At 34.2% G+C, this 18,272-nt stretch overlaps 3 protein-coding genes across 3 annotated transcripts; all 3 read left to right on the forward strand.

Moving 5' to 3' along the window:
* The first annotated feature begins 3,609 nt into the window (after positions 1 to 3,609).
* On the forward strand, positions 3,610 to 4,769 carry LOC110669580 (putative expansin-B2). The gene is made up of 4 exons (XM_021831289.2): positions 3,610 to 3,796; positions 3,896 to 4,008; positions 4,166 to 4,359; positions 4,442 to 4,769. The coding sequence occupies exons 1-4, from the start codon at positions 3,610 to 3,612 to the stop codon at positions 4,767 to 4,769; spliced, it is 822 nt and encodes a 273-aa protein (XP_021686981.2).
* Positions 4,770 to 5,542: 773 nt separating this feature from the next.
* Positions 5,543 to 9,537, forward strand: LOC110669591 (uncharacterized). The gene is given in 6 exon segments (XM_058132654.1): positions 5,543 to 5,844; positions 6,150 to 6,294; positions 7,586 to 7,812; positions 8,321 to 8,516; positions 8,519 to 8,565; positions 9,033 to 9,537. Coding segments are annotated over 6 exon segments (1,152 nt in total). The 5' UTR covers positions 5,543 to 5,640; the 3' UTR covers positions 9,366 to 9,537.
* A 1,733-nt stretch (positions 9,538 to 11,270) lies between these two features.
* On the forward strand, positions 11,271 to 15,159 carry LOC110669579 (protein DYAD). The gene is made up of 7 exons (XM_058131648.1): positions 11,271 to 11,559; positions 11,678 to 12,384; positions 12,489 to 12,872; positions 13,253 to 13,370; positions 13,445 to 13,528; positions 13,935 to 14,705; positions 14,803 to 15,159. The coding sequence occupies exons 1-7, from the start codon at positions 11,389 to 11,391 to the stop codon at positions 15,004 to 15,006; spliced, it is 2,439 nt and encodes an 812-aa protein (XP_057987631.1). The 5' UTR covers positions 11,271 to 11,388; the 3' UTR covers positions 15,007 to 15,159.
* The last annotated feature ends 3,113 nt before the right edge of the window (positions 15,160 to 18,272 follow it).

Here is an 18,272-nt window from a genome sequence, read left to right on the forward strand (position 1 = left end):
TCTATTCAGTCCGATTTATAAAAAAAAATTAAATTTATTAGCATAATTACAGCAATTAGCATGATTATAGGAGATTTATGTAGTATAATTACAGTAAAAATATTTTAGTTTTTTAGTTAATTATTATTAAGTTTCAAATTATTATTAAAAAAGGAAATAAAATAAAAATTGGGTCTGAAATTAATTTAATATAAATTAAAAAAAATGAATTATATTAATTAAGTTGGTTTTTTTTTAATTTGATTCATTTTATTAAAAATTTTAATTTATTTAATTCAATTTGATTTATTGATTTAATTTTTTTAATTTGTTAAAAATTTTAATTTATATAATTTTTTTAAATTGAATAAACCCTCCGTTCCCTTCATAAGTCATAACTACGCCATTGGTTGTCTGAATAATTTTGCAGTACTTGTATGGACAAGAAAAGCGCGATGGACCACTCGCCACAGTCCCCAATTATTGGAGGATAAACTCGTAAAATCATTCTGGAAGCAGGGCTCTTTTTTTTACCATAATTTTTTTTATAAATACATAAATGTAGACTGTTGGAGAAGACCAAATGTGTTACGTGTATCCACGGATAACCAATACGATACAGGCTGCTCAGTATTTTAAGAGAATTAATTAAATTTAAAAGACAAATATTTAATTATCTTTTTTATAAGAAAATGACAGCTTAGAATAAAATATTCGGCAGATTCGTTAGGCGCAATTGCAGAGGATGCTAGAGAATCAGAATCTCCTTCCAAAATTATAACATCGTAGTTCGCAGAGCTGCAGGAGCATCGCATTTTTGGTTCTTATCTGTTTATTTTTTTAGTTTCTCACAGTGCTTTTATCGAAAACGACACCGTATGAATTTTCATTTCAAGTTGTTAACTACAGTCCAAACCTAATCCCTCGAAATATATATATATATATATATATATATATATATATATTTATTTATTTATTTATTTTTCTCTAGGTGATATTTGGACTTGATATAGCCAAAGTATTTCTCAATGTGGTTCATTCTTGTGTCAGCCGAACAGTTTTAATGATTTCTTTATCTCCATTTTCATTATCAGCTTCCAGAACATTTTCTTCTAATTCTTGATCCACTTCTCTTAGTAAAGTTTCTTCAGACATCTCTTCTTTTACAAAGTTATTAAGAATAAAATAAACATTGATGATTCTAACTTGAGTCTTATGATCAAAAAAGTTAAAGAGTTGGTAATATAGCGTATCGCTTTTTCAATAACTCAAACGCTCTTTCAATGTTATTTCTTGCTGATGAATATCGAAAATTAAAAAGCCCTTTTGTTGGTGTATTTTCCTGCCACAAATTATGATAATGAAAAAGAATGAATATAAATGAAAAAAAGAACCATTTATGCATAAGTGTGTTACCTGAAACCATTTCCACTATTGTCTTGGCATTCTCTATTTGGATTAACCTCTTTAATACAGTATTTTTTCTATTTTCATTACTGCCTTTAGAACAATATGAAATTGTCTATTGATAGTTTCTCCATTCTCATCCCGTGAAATTTCCCTCACTCTATATTTATGATGATAGAATGCTCCAACAACCATTACAAGATAACTTATTGCCAACATAAAAACTTCCGCCACTTCTTCCTCCTCAAACATTTTCTTCTCTTCTCTTGCACATTTTCTTTGAATTTGCAAGTCTTGCTCATTATTAGTCATATTGTACCTTAATCACTAGAGGTAAAAAAACTAGAAAATTAACAATACTAAACTAGCACAATCTAATTTAACATTCTAATACAGAGTCATAAGCTCCATCAATAGACAATTAATTAGGCAAATACTAATATGATTCTTCCACTCAAAATCTTTAATTATTCACATCTTATGTGACTTCTTATTTCTCAGCAAAAACATACTTTTTTTAAAGCAGGCAATATGCCAATGGCAAAAAGAAGCCTAGAAAGAGCACTGCACTTGACAAAAAAAGAAAGAGCACTGCACTTGACAAAAAAAGAAAGAGCACTGCACAATATAGTTCAATTTCAGTGTAAAATGTTGATCAATGCAAGAATGATGATAAAAAGGAAAACCCACGTATGATGATCAAAAAGCGTTACATGGGTTCAACTTGTAGTCAAATTCAGGCAAGTTAAAAATTGTGAGCATGATTCTCAAAAACATAAGTAGTTTTTCACGCCTGGGCCATCTTAGTCCATCATGAGATGTGGGCTAATTATTGGCTGCAAACTTTTCGGCCTAATTCTCAACACCCAGTTTTTTGGACGAAAAAGGCCAAAAAAGCCCAAAACCTTAGAGGATTAGAGTCCATAATTCTAACGTTGCTAGCATGGCAATGGGCTTTGGAGATCAACAAATTTTATTTTTTAAAATATATATTATTAAATAGATTTTATTATTTTTAAATTAATTTATTTATAGACTTAATAAATTAATTCTAAAATAAGCTTTGGAATGGTTTTAGGCATTTTGTCCGCTTTTATTACCGTCTCATGAAAAGGATACGGTGGTTGAGATTTCATACTCATTGAAATCTTTTGAAAATCTATATATATGCTTCTGCCACTATGATTTGTACAAATAAATCCAAAAATCTGACATCATTAAATCATAATTAAAAATACAAAAGCAGAAACGTCTTCGACATTTAGGAGTATAATATAATACCAAGTCCATCAACCTTAAAACATTAACAATTAGGGGGGCCCTGGATTTTAATCAAAGTAATCTCATTTGTAGGATTTGCAGATGAAGATAGAAATAGGATGAATTGCAAGCATTATATTAGGAGATTAATTAACGACCAGCAACCAACATCAACGGCAAAATCCAAGGAAATTTTCTTTTATGATCAAAGACAAAAATTGTTAATTATCAACATGCATGCATGGCCCCGCTTCAACCGACAGGGCTCTTTAATTTGGATTGTATTATACCGACTAAATGAAGCCTTGCATATAGTAATTATATATATATATACATATATATATATATTATATGCATGGAGAATAAGTTTTAAGATATATGCAGTTATCATTGAATTATACCGATAAATAATAAATAGTTAATAAATTAATGATAAAGGCATAGAGAGATATTTATAAATAATTTTATTTTAAAAAAATAGTAAAATGATTTAATTTTATTAAAATTTATTGTTTAAGGTAATCTGTTGTATAATATATGATGAAGCCTCAATTACTAATTACTTTAGTTGAAATTTTGTAAATTATATATCAAAATATATAAAATGAGAAGAATATACTATATATTATCGGTTTAAAAAGCATATTAGCTTGCTTATTATTATGGGAAATCATGCTTAATAAGCAAGTTAATTTGCAATTAAGAGCCAAGTCATAATTGCAGCTAAATTTCAAAGTTGGGATTTATAATTTAAAATAAGAGCTTTTAGCTCTAATTGTAAATCATCGTAAACATTTAGCCTTTTATATCCAATTGTGTTTCAAGAAATGCATAGATGGTAAAAATGCACATGCCTTTGTTCTATAAATAGCAGCAAGATAGATGTGAAATATCACAGTCAATATCTACGTAAGAGGATTGCATCAGCCACTAGGAGACTTTGAAAGTAGCTTGTGAGTAGCTATGGCTACTGATAAGTACATATCCTTGTATGGTTTGTTAGCTTCATACTTGCTAGTTTTCGTTGGCCACTTTAAGCTCAGCTTTTGCTTCAGTTCCAAAAATTTTAACCTGTCTGGGAGGGATGGTATCCACTGGTCATCTGCCGGAGCTACTTGGTATGGTAGCCCTGACGGTGCTGGAAGTGACGGTAACGTAGAGAGAAAGAGAGAGATGACTTATTGTTATAGTAATTATTAGCTTTAATTAATGAACTAACAAATTAATCTATATATGAATGCACATGCAGGAGGTTCTTGCGGATATGGGAATGCAGTTTCAGAACCTCCTTTCTCTTCTTTGGTTACCGGAATAGGTCCATCTCTCTACAAGTCGGGCAAGGAATGTGGAGCCTGTTACCAGGTAAAACAAGGGAAGCTAATAAATACATTAAAACTTTAGAGTAGTTGCATTTTGCTTTTCTAGAAAATGATTAAATATATTTTTTTTTTCAGGATTCTTTAATAAGAAAAGGTGCTTATTAATTCAATAACACTAATATTGTCTTAATTATTTTCAGGTCAAATGTACCAAGCATCCCTCCTGCTCTGGAAAACCAGTTAGAGTGGTGATAACAGATTTTTGCCCAGGAGGTCTCTGTGCATCTGATTCTGCTCATTTTGATCTTAGTTTTACCGCTTTCGGTGCCATGGCAATTTCCAGTGAAGAAGACACTCTTCGCGATGCTGGAATCCTGGAAATTCGATATGCAAGGCATTTACAATTAGTGTTCAATATATTTATTAACAGGAATTAACTTATTCTGTGTATTAACTTATAATTGTGATTTTTTCAGGGTTGCATGTGATTATTCAGGAAAAACCATAGCCTTCCATGTTGATCAAGGATCAAATCCTAACTACTTTGCTGTCCTAATAGAGTTTGAAGAGGGAGATGGTGATCTTGCTAGCGTTTATCTGAAGGAAGCCTCATCGGATGAATGGAGGCCAATGCAACAATCGTGGGGTGCAATTTGGAAGCTTGATGCAGGAGTAGCATTGCGTCCCCCATTTTCTATCCAATTGACCTCACGATATTCAGGCGAAACGCTAGCGGCAAAGGATGTGATTCCTGATGGATGGAAGCCCGGCTCAATGTATAAATCAGTGGTTAATTTCCCCTAAAGCTTAAAGGGTATCCAAAATATAATATATTAATCCATGGACATTGTATATCTGGACCAACAACTTTGCCCAATAGACAAAGCCCATGAACAAAGAGTGTCCATTTCCCACCACCGTACCTTGTAACATATGGTTTTGTAAGAACGTTTGGGACAGGAAAGGGAGCGTTGGAGCCCAGTAAAATTTTCATTTTGAATTTGAAAGGTCGGTTTGTTTTACTAAAAATAATTTATTTATAAAAAAATATTTAAAAAAAGTAAATGATTTTATATTATTTAATTTTAATATTGAAAATTAGCTAAAAAAAACCTTTTTGAACTTTGATGCGTATTAAAAGTAAGAAATTTTGAGTGTCATTCCATGTTAAAATGTTGACATAAAGTTTTAGTTATGCTGTATACATTTTAATGTATCACACAAAGTATGTGGCTGATTTTTTTTGTGACAAAGAAAAATACACACACAAATACATATAAAAAATATAAAAATTATTATATTAACATTCATATTTAGACAATAATTAATTGGACAAAATATTAATATATGCCTATAAATTCACATATATACATTTTCACAATTCGAAAATATTACCTTTGACACGTCTGGGACCTCAACTAGATGACATCGCCTACTCCGCTGATTGACCTATTAAATATAACCGAATTTCCTCCAAAGATACACAGGACCTAATTGGATGGTCCCACCCATCACAGCTAGTGTCTGCTCAATATCAACCTTCACTGTTTAGTCCTCGTCACCTTTCTCAAGTTCCATCCGTGGACAATTGAGATTTGAGAGAAATAAGATAGAACAGCAAAACAACAAAGCAAGTGTCAATTTGTTTGGTAACGGCAACGCATAGTAATTGTAAATGGGATTAGGAGTCAAGTTCTGGAACCACATCTCTCTTTTTATACCTAAACAACTGCTTCTTTCATCCCATTCTCTTCCCAAATCATCAATTTCTGTTCACAGTTTACCAACCCACGCAAAACCACTCGTTAGAGCGCTTGCCACAGCATCACCAGCCAAAATGGTCAAATCTATTAGGGTTCATGAGCTTGATGGACCTGAGGTCTGTTTCTCTGTCACTTTCTTCAATCCATAACATTTCATGTTAAATTTGATTGGGTTTGATAGGCACTCCCAAATCATATTTCAGTTATGCTGGCGTACAATGTATCGGCTTACAACATTTTCACTTATGTGTATTCTAGAATTTAATTTTCTTGATTTGGTTTTGGTTTCACCTCAACAAATTTCATATCTGGGTTTTGTCTGCATATAACTATTTTAGAACTTTCATTTAGAAGAACAGCGGCTGTTCTTCTTGTTCTTAAGTCAGTCTTTTTCAGTTATTTGTATACATGATGACACTAGGTCCTCAAGTGGGAGGATGTGGAGATAGGAGAGCCAGGTGAGGGCTAGATACGTGTGAAAAACAAAGCCACTGGGCTTAACTTCTTTGATGTGTACTTCAGAAAAGGAGTTTATGATAAGGCTCCTTCAATGCCCTTCACTCCAGGTTTTGCTCTCTCTGTTCACCGCATAAATTTGCCATTCAACACCTACATATATATTTCTGCCGGGAATGGATTCTACTTATCATTATTTATTTATTTATACTTTTATAAGAGAACATATTATCAGTAATAAAGGCTCCAAACGGAGATTTCACTCTGTGCTCTTGGTCTTGGAGTGTGCTTACAGTTACAGTTTGCTTAGGTCCTGACTGCCTGGGTTTATTTGAATGCCAAATGAATTTATTATTGTTTTTTCAATGGATTTTGTTCGCCTTAAAAATGAAAACAAGGCATGAATTTTTGTGTACTCTTAGTTATGGCTATCTTAGAGTTCATTTATAAATGCAATCACATGATAAGGTGAACTTTATCTTCTTCTGTGGTTCTTCTTACATGGTACTTAGTTGTGTGGGAAATAACCAATCTTGAAAAGCTATTAATGTAACATTCATCTCTGAAGCAATCAGCTGGGAAAGCTGTCTATGTGATTATAGGTTTGGTGTTCATAATTATTCATGAATTTGGATATAGTGTTAAAGAAAAGAAAACATATTTATGCTGTGTGGTCTTTGTTTGAACTAATTGAACATAATGAATTTTATATTTTTGAATGAGATACTTGTTCAATCAAACTGAAACAGGATGAATTTGGACTGGGGGGTGGAGGGGAAGGGAGTGTTCTTGATTGTGAAAGTGAACTCAAGTCTTGCTTGCTTAGAGAGGTAACCAACCAAAAAAAAATAAAGCTCTAATGGAAAATTCCTCTGAAATTAATTTGTAGTTGTTCTTGAATTGGGTTTTGCTAGTGATACCTGCTGTCCGATTAATGTGGAATGTGATTTTAGTTGGATATAAAATGTCATAGGGTCTTTGTTAATGATTGCAATCACAAAGGCTTATTGCCAATTTGTCATAAAAGTCGTTAACATAACTTTTGTGATTCATATGCTGTTGATTTTGAACTATAAACTTTAGGAATTCTACCTATCTCTGAATTTTATATGTCATACATGAAGAAAAAGAGTTTGTATTCTTTTAGTGGGTTTTATTCGAAGAATGATGTAATCCATAAAGAATTTATTGAGACATCAATATTTGAAGAATAAAAGATTGATGCGTGAAATCTGGAATCTTGAGATATCAAATTGATTTGGTGTTTGCTAGGTCTGTAGACATTGTAAAGGTGTCCAAGTGTTCTCATCTATTTTTATATTTTACCTGTTGATGTTGGGTCTATAAGCATTGTAAAGATAAGTCTTTCTTGGAGTAATAGAAAACAATTCTTTCTTGTAGGTATGGAGGCTGTTGGAGAAGGGGTGGCTGTGGGTCCTGGACTTACTGGTAGGAAAGCTGGAGATATTGTAGTCTATGCTGGCATTTCTATGGACTCATTCACTGAAGAGCAGATCCTTCTTGCAAACAAGGTTGTGCCTGTTCCTTCCTCCATCAGTCCTGTTATTGCAGCATCTGTTATGACTAAGGGCATGACTGCTCAGTTCCTAGTCCGCCGTTGCTTTAAGGTATGTTGTATAACGAGTCTTCATAATTCATAATACTGTGATTATGCAGTCATGAAATCATTTTAAATTTAAAAACAGGTCAAATGATGTCATAATAACAAAATCCATGATGTTTTTGTATCAGGAAAGTTAATAATATGCCCATTGATATCCCTTATTTTGTATATTAATGATGAATCACTCTTGCATAAATGCATAGGTGTTCTATTGTTACTAAAGCATCACCACTGAATATGCAATTCATTTCCAGTGAATATGTAGTGCTAATTTTGTAAATATGTGTATGTGTGCTTACACATGTAGGAGTTAGAATACAAGTTTGTGTAATAATCATTATCATGTTTCAAGTGTTCAACTTTTTCTCCAAACTACCTTTGGATTTCAGCTGCATGGAATTTCTTTTGATTAGACACTCTCTGAACACACATCTTGCTAATAATTATTTACATTAGTTAATTGTTTGTTCTTTTCTGTAGGAACGTATTTCCGAGTTCTTATTTTATTATAGGTTGAACCTGGGCACACCATCCTTGTTCATGCTGCAGCTGGTGGAGTTGGGTCTCTCTTATGCCAGTGGGCAAATACCCTGGGTGCCACTGTCTCAACCAAGGAGAAGGCAGCACAAGCCAAGGATGATGGATGTCACCATGTCATAAACTATAAAGAAGAAGATTTTTTTCTCCGCATCAATGGGTTCACATCAGGCAGGGGTTCGATGTTGTCTATGATTGTGTGGGCAAAGACACCTTTCAGGTAATTTATGCTCTATATATTCTCATACAAGGTGGTTTTGTGCAAAACAGTAACATTAATGTTCTAAATCAGTTATTTGTGGATTGATGATTCATATTTATTTTATTCTGTATGCTTTCTATGTTATCACATTTTACTAGCCATATGGCAGAACTACACCTTGAGTATGTTCAGTTTTCCATCATGTTATGCCATCAAATGGTTTAGATTATCAAACCCAAGGACCATTGCAGTTATAGTCACAAAGGTTTCACCTAATCTTATAGTTAATTTCTCTCTGCAAGGCCAAAATCATGTTTTTTATTCGGCTTTGTTTGAGAAGGTTATAAAACACCATAGTTCCATATTGGTTAAAAGTAACTGATTGGCCTAGTAGTTATAATCACAAAGGCACAGAGCCAAGTTGCACTTTGCTTTCTTCAAATTTGAACGGTCAAGATTTCTTATGGGCAAATCATGATATTCAGGGATCACTGGCATGCCTGAAGACTCGTGGGTACACAGTGAGTTTTGGGCGGTCATCAGGTACACCGGATCCACTTCCATTGTCAGGTCTTGCGCCGAAAGCACTGTTCTTGACTAGGCCTTCCCTCATGTTCTATACTGAAACTCGAGAGGAGCTGCTTGAAACTGCTGCAGAGGTATTTGCCAACATTGTATCAGGTGTCTTGCGAGTTCGAGTAAACCATACATACCCTCTGTCTGAGGCAGCACAAGCACATGCAGAACTTAGAGTCAAAAAACATCTGGGTCATTGTATTGATACGGTGAAGCAAATGTATAGTTACCAGCTATACTGAACTCTCTGTTGTTTGTTAAACATGTAGGTATATAAATAGCATGTTGTGTTGTATCTGTAGAGATGAGCTAGTTAGTTAACTTACTGTGCCAGCTGACGTGTGTGTTACTTGTATAAATACTTTTCTCAGTTTAGTTGATCAATAGAGAACTCTATTCAGTTCATTTTCCTAATTTCTCACAGTATGGGGACCATAGAGGGCAGAAGCGTAATTTGAAAACTACGGTTATTGCCATATACTCTCTCGGTTTGGTTTATAACAGAACATTACAGCTCTCTCATATTTCCTTGCTTTACAAACACTCATTCACAATCACAAAGCACCAGTTTGATAAGAAGCGTTTTTAACCAAAAAGGAAAAGACCTGCTCTCTCCTTGAATTTTGATGTATATATCCACATCCACCATGAATTTAAAAATATTCACCTATTTTATATTACGATAGACTAGGTTTAAATAATAATGTCCCTCTTAATTCTTTGCTTATTTATGCTCTTTCACACTGAGTGCTTGATCAGGTCTTGAGCTAGCCAGGATCGATCCTCATCGAGGAAAGGTATGAGCTTTGTCCAGTTTCTATGTTGTGGTACTCTGCTATTTACAATGCGTCTCCCTCCAAAAATAAAACGTCTCTTACTTGGTTTTCCATTTTTGGCTAGTCAGAAAAAACTTTCTCATGTCTTTTCCCTCTATTCCTGGCTCACTCTCAGTGGACAAACAGATGGACTTAGACCTCATTCATGCTTGACCTCTATCCCTTTCTTTTTATTATGGTCAAACCCCGCAATTGCTTCCCATTTCAGTTCCCTGTTCTGCCTCTATAATAAGTTCAGTTCTGCAAGTATTGCCATTTTAGCGTTTGAATCACTTTTTACAAAGCCTTGAACTTTCATTTGGATTTCTCGCCCCCCAAAAAATCTACCCTCCGTGCCATTTTCTTTTCGTTACAAATACACAGATTGATGAAACTTGAAAACTGACTTTTTGGGTTCAAATTTCCAAAATGATAATCTGATTTAGATGATCACAGGTTCGTTTATTTAGTGTTTTAGAGATGCAATTAACGGGAGGAGGTTTTGTGCTTTGGAAAGTAAACTTTAGCTCTTATATCTACAACTATAAACAGTCAAGAATATGAATAATTTTCACAGAATCTAGCTTAGTCGAGTAAGTAAAGACATATAATTTATCCAATAATTTCAAATTCCAATATTCACTCTTTCAATTCTCCGCTCAGACAAATGTACATGAATAATTTCACAACATTATTTGAATATTTTTATGGTTCTTTATTTATTTAATGCGTTACTTTTAGTTTTAAAAGCTTCACTGTAATGGGTAATTATTAAAAATGATGTTTAATCTTTCACAAAGAATAAACTCTCCTTATAAGTACGTGTATCTAATAATTTCTATGTAACTCTCTCTCTCTCTAACGATTCCATTTTTCTGTTACTCATCTGTTCATTCTGCTTCACGCTCATTTTCTCTAACTCCAACCCACGCGCCACAACCTCAATGCTTAAATGGCATCACCCAGCCAACCACAACCAGACGTCATACATTCACTTTAGTGCTGCAGTTGGTTTCACGCGTGCATGAGGCAAGTAAAAAACTCACACGTCTCGCTGGTTTAGCAAGTCGCCGCGAAACCACCACCCAAACAAAAATTTCCCTTCTTCCCTATGTAATGATTAGAGCGCGTGACCGGATGGCACGCATATATCACCGTTATACGATACACGAGAGGCTGTAAACCTTAAGGTGTGCGTGTGTGTGTGAGTAAAAACGGTTGTGGTTGGTTACTGGGTTTATATGTTGCGTGCATGTGCATGCAGGAAATAATTTTCTTGAAAAGGCAGCAACAAAGCCCCGAGGACGCCGCAAAAGAAACATATTTGGGCGGACAACTCCTGCCGATATCTTCACCAATTGGTACCTTTTCCTCTGATCACCTGATTTGAATCATCAAACTTTTCTTGTCAATACTTTCCCTCTCTTTCACTTCATTTTCACTCAGCATTATGTCCCTTCCATCAGGGTCTCTTCTTCAACCTCAAAGCCCTTCCTATCAGTGTAGTTACATGCTTGCAGATCCTGCTGAGCATATTAAAGTGGGTTCTTTCTATGAAGTTGTTCATTCCAAGCTCCCTCCTAAATTCCCAGATCAACTAAACTCAATCCGGATTGTCATGGTAAATTAATACAACCCTTTACATTGATCCATTTGTTTTTTTATCTTCTCTATTTTTGTTGGATGTTTGTGTTTATGCGATTCAACTTTTGAGTTGTTTTGAGTTCTATTTTGATCAGGTGAAGGAGAAGACCAGAATGAGGGTTTCGCTCAGATTCCCAAGCATCTACTCTCTCCGGGCCTACTTCAGTGAGACTAACTGTACTAAACCGGATGTAAAGAAGCTGCCAGCACTGGACGAAAAGTACATTGTCGGATCAGAAATAGCAGCTGAAGCTCTTTATCGGCGAATCCCTCCTCATGAAATCACCGATAAGAGAAATTTGTGGCATTTCTGGGCGGTTCCTTCAATTCCATCCCAGAAAGTGTTAAGCTCACCTTTAAATTCTAGGCCTGGAAGTATTATTGTCTCGAAGAAGGGTTCTCTTTGGTCTGAGCTCAAGGGCACCGCGATGCCCAAATGGGGCCAGCGCCGACACGTCAGATACTTGGCTCGGCACGAGGAAGATAAGTCTGAACTGATGTTGTCATGCAACGTTACGGACAAAGAAGAAGAAGAGGCAGGAGAGGAAGAAGAGAACGAACCAGAGGTGGTAAGTAACGAGGATGAAGAAGAGCAAAAAAGTGATGACGAGAAAGATACCGTGAAGGTGGATAAATCAGGGGACACGGCCAAGACCAATAGCAAGAGAAAGCATCGTGGGTCTAGCTGCAAGATCGAGAATGACGAAAGGACAAAACGCGAAAAGAAGAATCAAATTGTAGCTTACAAACAGAACAAAAACAAAGTTCTCAAAACCTCTATTGACAGATGGTCCGTTGAGAGGTGAGGACTAATAATAAAGTTTAGTTAACTACTTTATTCTTAGCATATTAATTTGTTTTTCCAGTCAGAAAAGTCAACTCAGCGATGAATGACTGTTTATGAAGGTATAAATTAGCTGAGGTGAACATGTTAAAGATAATGAAAGAACAAGGTGCAGTGTTTGGGAAACCAATTCTAAGGCCAGAACTGAGAGCTCAGGCAAGGAAGCTAATTGGGGATACAGGTCTGCTAGACCATTTGCTGAAACATATGGCAGGGAAGGTGGCGCCAGGTAATGAAGAGAGATTTAGGAGGCGGCACAATGCAGAAGGGGCAATGGAGTATTGGCTGGAGAAAGCTGATTTGGTTGATATAAGAAGGGAGGCTGGGGTGCAGGATCCATATTGGACTCCGCCACCTGGGTGGAAGCCTGGTGATAATCCTACTCAGGATCCTATTTGTTCCAGGGAGATCAGGGATCTCAAGGAAGAGATTGCTAAATTGAAAAGGTAATTAAGGAATTTTTTTTTTTGTTCAACTAAGTTAGTGTATACACTCGATTAATTAGTAATTATTATTTTAGTTAAAATCATTGGAGGTCTTATTTTAAAATATACATAGATAATTTTTTATTAGCTACGTGTATATATGACTTGATGTAGATAAGAAATTTAGTGTATACACTCGATTAATTAGTAATTATTATTTTAGTTAAAATAATTGGAGGTCTTATTTTAAAATATACATAGATAATTTTTTATTAGCTACGTGTTTATATGACTTGATGTAGGTAAGAAATTTCCTCAATAAGTGCTCTTTTATATGGTATTTATACTTTGTTTGTATGCTGTGTACTTATGATTTTTTTTTTCAATTGCTGGATGAACAGGGACATGGAGGAGCTGTTATCCAAGAAGGATGAGGAAGAACTAGCTATTATGAGCACCACAGTTTCTTCTGTTACTAGTCACTACCTAGAGCATGACAACTTGTTAACTCCACTAAAGGTAAATCTGAAAGTTGGACCAGATTTTGACCAAAAAAATATTTCTCTTGACCATCTGTTTTTTATTTTTTGCAGGAAATGTATATTGATTTGGTGAATAAGAAGGCTAAGATTGAGGAACAATTGATGGAAATTTCACAATCCTTGTGTGGGATGGAGGTATATAAGCATGATCATTTAGTTCTCCATGTTCTTTTAAATAATGTAAAGGATCATTATAACCCAAATCTGCCAAATGATGAATTGTCTAGCAATCAGATTTATCACATCAACCTGTTAACATTGTAGATTACCTATTTGGATGCTACTTTGTTGTTTATTTCAAAATAGTATAGCCATGGGGATACTGATATTAGTTAATGTGCAGGATGGATTTTGCTATCTATTATGCTCAATTTCAAGGTTTAAAAACATCATAAATAGTTGCATAATGAATGCATGGTGAATAATTTGTACTGTCCTTTTCGACACTATTGGTTATAAATGATACTGTCAACAGAATGTTAATTGAATTTTTTTAGTGATGAGGAGAAAATGGTGATTTTATGGGCTGAATTTAATGCAGGAAGAAATGGGGAAGGTTAAAACAACGGTGGAAGAAGCAAACAGGACAGAATCGTCTGAAAGACCTACATTAATGGGATTACCAGAATCAACATCAACAGCAGGCACTGCACAAAGAGAGAGAAAAGCAGCAGTAGTGCAACGGAAGAAAGAAACAACGGTCTCAAGGGAATTTGGACAAGAGCACGGTAAGGCAGGAAGCAATAAAGCACCACCAACAACAAAATTGCCAGCACCAACAGAGGACAAAGCAGCAAAGATAGAAAGACTGAAGAGTGGGTTCAGGATATGCAAGCCCCAGGGAACTTTCCTGTGGCCAAACATGGTGATCTCATCTCCTCAGGTTGTGGTCCAGCTTGAGGACCTATTTTCAGTCCCTACACCGCCCTCTGTCTCTTCCACGTCAGCAACACAACACCGCCTCTTCCCCACTCCTCCTTCTGAACACCAAGGCCCCATTCCTAATTTCCTTGTGAAACCATTAGCTGAAAAAAGACCTGTCACCATTGCTCCATCCACAGCTATCACCAGACAAATTCATCCTCCCCGTGAGGTCAACAGCACTCAGTATGAAAATAGCAGCATTAGTACTACATCTTCTACTAGCACCACAACCACAATCAAAACTTCCCTGATCAACCTCAATGAGCCTCCTAGGCCTAGCAATCAAAATGACAATGGTCTTTTTGGGTCTGACTCACATGGTCAGACCAACTTCACCTACCAAAGACGAGGCCACCATACTGTGACAGCCATTGCTGCCTTGCCGTGCGTATGTAACGAAGAAATTAAATCTCAATCTCAGATTCATTTTTGTGATACTGAAGTTATATTGTGAGCCCTTTTCATTTTCTGCATTTTTTTCACAGTTGGCACCTGCAAAGAAAGAGATGAACCAATGGGACGGAGGTGATGATCAAGGACAGGAAATGACAAGGTACCGTGAACAGCACCAACAAGGATGCTGCTCTTCCACATCTCCGTGCTTGTCAGTGGAAGTAGAAGCGTGGCTGGCTCTTTCTACTTCTAACCCACCATTGGATAATAATTCTAAACAGGTTAAAAAGTACTAATTATGGAAAACTTTATATTTTGGTATCGGTTATAGAGAGATATATGGCTTTACATATACTTGATGCATGCTTAGTAGGATTTGATTTAAGCATGATTAATGGGGATTATGATATTCATATAATCGTTATAAATAAATAGTAATGATTCTGTTTCATTCATGGTAGTAGAAAATCATACCTGTATTGTTATATGAGATCCATTATAAGTTTAATTAAAATGATAATTGGTGATTAATTGAGTGTATACAGCTGAATATAAGTAAAAATTACTCTTTTCAATCCCACTCTTTGGCTATCATAAATCCAAAACTCTAGTCGTCACACATGTGAAAAGCATCTAAATCGTGTTGAAAAATGATGTGCCAAAATCCAACTCCACTCACACACTAACAGAGATAAAATTGAAATTCAACAAATTTCGAAACGAGTTGTCACTTGTCACTGTTAGTTTAAATTTAAAAGAGGCAAAGATGAGGGCATCAGGCCAGAGATCTTCATTTTAGAAGACATTGATTGTTTTGAAAGAAATAGAAAGCAAGAAGACTTTGATCTTACACGGTTGTACAATGTTTTGCATGAATTTTGCAGAAATAGGAGAAACCCCTAATAGAAAAGATAAACAATGAAAACTATAAAAAGATAAATTTATTATTAAAAAATTAATTAATTCATATTAGCCTTGCCTGATTTAACTTAATAATTAAAAGTATATTATTTACTTACTAAAATTAAATTTGAGTTTCTATTTTTTCAAAAAAAAATTCGTATTAAAATTTTTAAAAAATCGAAATATATCATTAATTTGATTCACTTTATCTATTTTTATTTATTACAGCCAAATAATGGTGACCTTCGTTGCTGGAGCCAGTGCCTCAAAAAGTGACGTATTGGCCATAGGGTAGCTCGGTAGCCGTCCTTTGGATTAGTTTACATATACGTGATTGTTTCGCAATCGTACATGATGATTAAGGGGGCTGGGATATTTTTTCTATATCCAAAATATTATACGCATTTATTGTCACAATTCACATGAGCTGAATCAACACTAAAATTTAAATTAGTATAAATTCATAAAAGTTCGTAACAAATTTTATTATTCCTAGATTCATAACCAATGTAAAAAATTAAGGCCTAATATATGAATAAAATAAAATAAAATAAAATATTATATTTTTATTCGAGTCAACTTAATCCGATAATCATAAAAAATTAAAATCAAAGGAGTACGGCTCAATCCTGATACTATCTTTTTCAAACATTTTAAATATCATAAAAATTTACATTTATTAAAACATCAAAACTTAAATTTACGTAGTACCTGACAAGATTATTACTACTGCTAACACATGTAAAATTCTAAATTACAATTTTAAAAAATAATAATACAAATAAATAACTGCTAATAAGTCTGTAAAGAATAAAGCAGGTTATTCTGAAAAAAAAAAAAAAACTCATCCTATAACATGAAAAAATATGTTGAATAGGATTGAGCGTTCGACTCATAGAGTAAGATATTGATTTCACATACAATTTCTATAACTATCTAAGTCTAGTGTGTCACACCTTACCCCTCTGTAAGGTATAACATGATTCCATAATATACCCAATGAATTACCGAACTTCATTTACTGATAACCCATTAAATAGGGATTTTAAAATAATTTTCTTACCTTTTGAAGGTGGTGAGCATTTCTAACAAATATTAACAATGTTTAATTAAAGTTTAAAAGTTAGGTAAAATTTTTGTCCATTTTATTTTTCAGTAAATTTTGAAAAAATTTTGGCAGAATGTCGGTTATAATTGAGAAAATAAAAAATTTTGACCTGGAGAAAATACTTCCAAATATTTCACTTCATCAAAATCAACCATTAACACAACTCAATTCAATACAAATGTACTCCATCTCCACCATTCAATGCAAATTTTCACAATTCATAATTCTCAACTCAAATATTTTCAAAAATAATATTAAACAATTTCATTTACATTCCAGTAAAGAAAAATTGATTTACATTCATCAATCTAAATTTACATCAGAAAATTCAAAATATTTTATTACAAGTTTTGTACAACTGCTCAAGACCAATTTACAACATGTATATACAGTCACATATATCAAAATAAATATGTACAATAAGGGTATAATATAATACCCGACAAAATATCCAAAGATAGTACTATGATCCTCGGCAGCTTACTCGACTGCTTTACTAGTCTCTCTACCTGCGACAGCAATAAAAAGTCATCGCTGAGTACAATGACTCAGTGGTGCACAACATACTAAAAATACTAATTTAAGCATAAATTAAATCACACTTATCCAAACATGGTACTGAAAATGGTACACAGATACAAAACACAATTTAAAATTTTACTCAAATAATTTTTCACTTCAGAAGTCACAAAACAAATTTTATAAAAACGCACAGACATATCATGCCATTAATATATTGTTCATCTCAATAGCCAGAGGTTTATGAGGCATACCAAGGCTAGCTAGCTCAAACTATGGGTACCCATTCAAATTTCTTCCTCTACTGGCACACACCTCAACACTTCAGCCAGAGAGGAAATTCAAAACTATATCCTCTCACTAATCATGCTAGGGAGGCATTTAGATATATGGTCATAACACTGTCGTTTCAAAACTATCTTAACAATTTTCTAAACATTTATTTGCAATTCATCACATACCACTAAGTTTTCCAACAATTTAAGTCAAAAGCATATTGTTCCATTAAATCACAATTTCCAATACAAATAAGTCACGATTTATTCATTCAAAACAATTTGCCAAATAAAATTTACAGAAAAATTCTATATTGTGCACAAATCTCGTGCGAGTCGCCTCTAAGCCTTGACTCGATGTTTTATTTCTTTTCTCTGTATTCTTTTCAACTGAAACACACAATTTACAGTGTTTTAGTATCACAACTTATAATAAATTCAACAATAAATTTACATCTACTTATTTCTAGTCCTAATATGTTTAAATTAACGTTCTTTAAAATTTGTATTTCGGGGTTACTATTCATGTCAAAATGTTGACTTTCTTATACCTAATAGGTATGGAAATTTCAATTACACCCACATACCATATTTTGGGTGCCTAATTTGTTGGTTTTGGTTGCCCCTTCAATTTTTTTTTTGTCTCCTAATGACAATTTCAAATTTTCAGTCTTTGTGTCATGTTTTTCACTATTCCATTGGTCTGGTTACTGTGAGAATTTGGCTAAGTGTCCCGCATCAAAGTTGTTTCTTATTG

This window comes from Hevea brasiliensis, chromosome 13 (genome assembly GCF_030052815.1).
Source record: "Hevea brasiliensis isolate MT/VB/25A 57/8 chromosome 13, ASM3005281v1, whole genome shotgun sequence".
NCBI lineage: Eukaryota > Viridiplantae > Streptophyta > Magnoliopsida > Malpighiales > Euphorbiaceae > Hevea > Hevea brasiliensis.

Coding starts and splice junctions, on each gene's coding strand:
- LOC110669580 (XM_021831289.2), top strand. CDS start 3,610: ATGGCTACTGATAAGTACATATCCTTGTATGGTTTGTTAGCTTCATAC. Junction 4,009..4,165: donor AATGTGGAGCCTGTTACCAG/GTAAAACAAGGG, acceptor AATTATTTTCAG/GTCAAATGTACCAAGCATCC. Junction 4,360..4,441: donor CTGGAAATTCGATATGCAAG/GCATTTACAATT, acceptor TGATTTTTTCAG/GGTTGCATGTGATTATTCAG.
- LOC110669579 (XM_058131648.1), top strand. CDS start 11,389: ATGTCCCTTCCATCAGGGTCTCTTCTTCAACCTCAAAGCCCTTCCTAT. Junction 11,560..11,677: donor ACTCAATCCGGATTGTCATG/GTAAATTAATAC, acceptor TATTTTGATCAG/GTGAAGGAGAAGACCAGAAT. Junction 14,706..14,802: donor CCATTGCTGCCTTGCCGTGC/GTATGTAACGAA, acceptor TTTTTTTCACAG/TTGGCACCTGCAAAGAAAGA.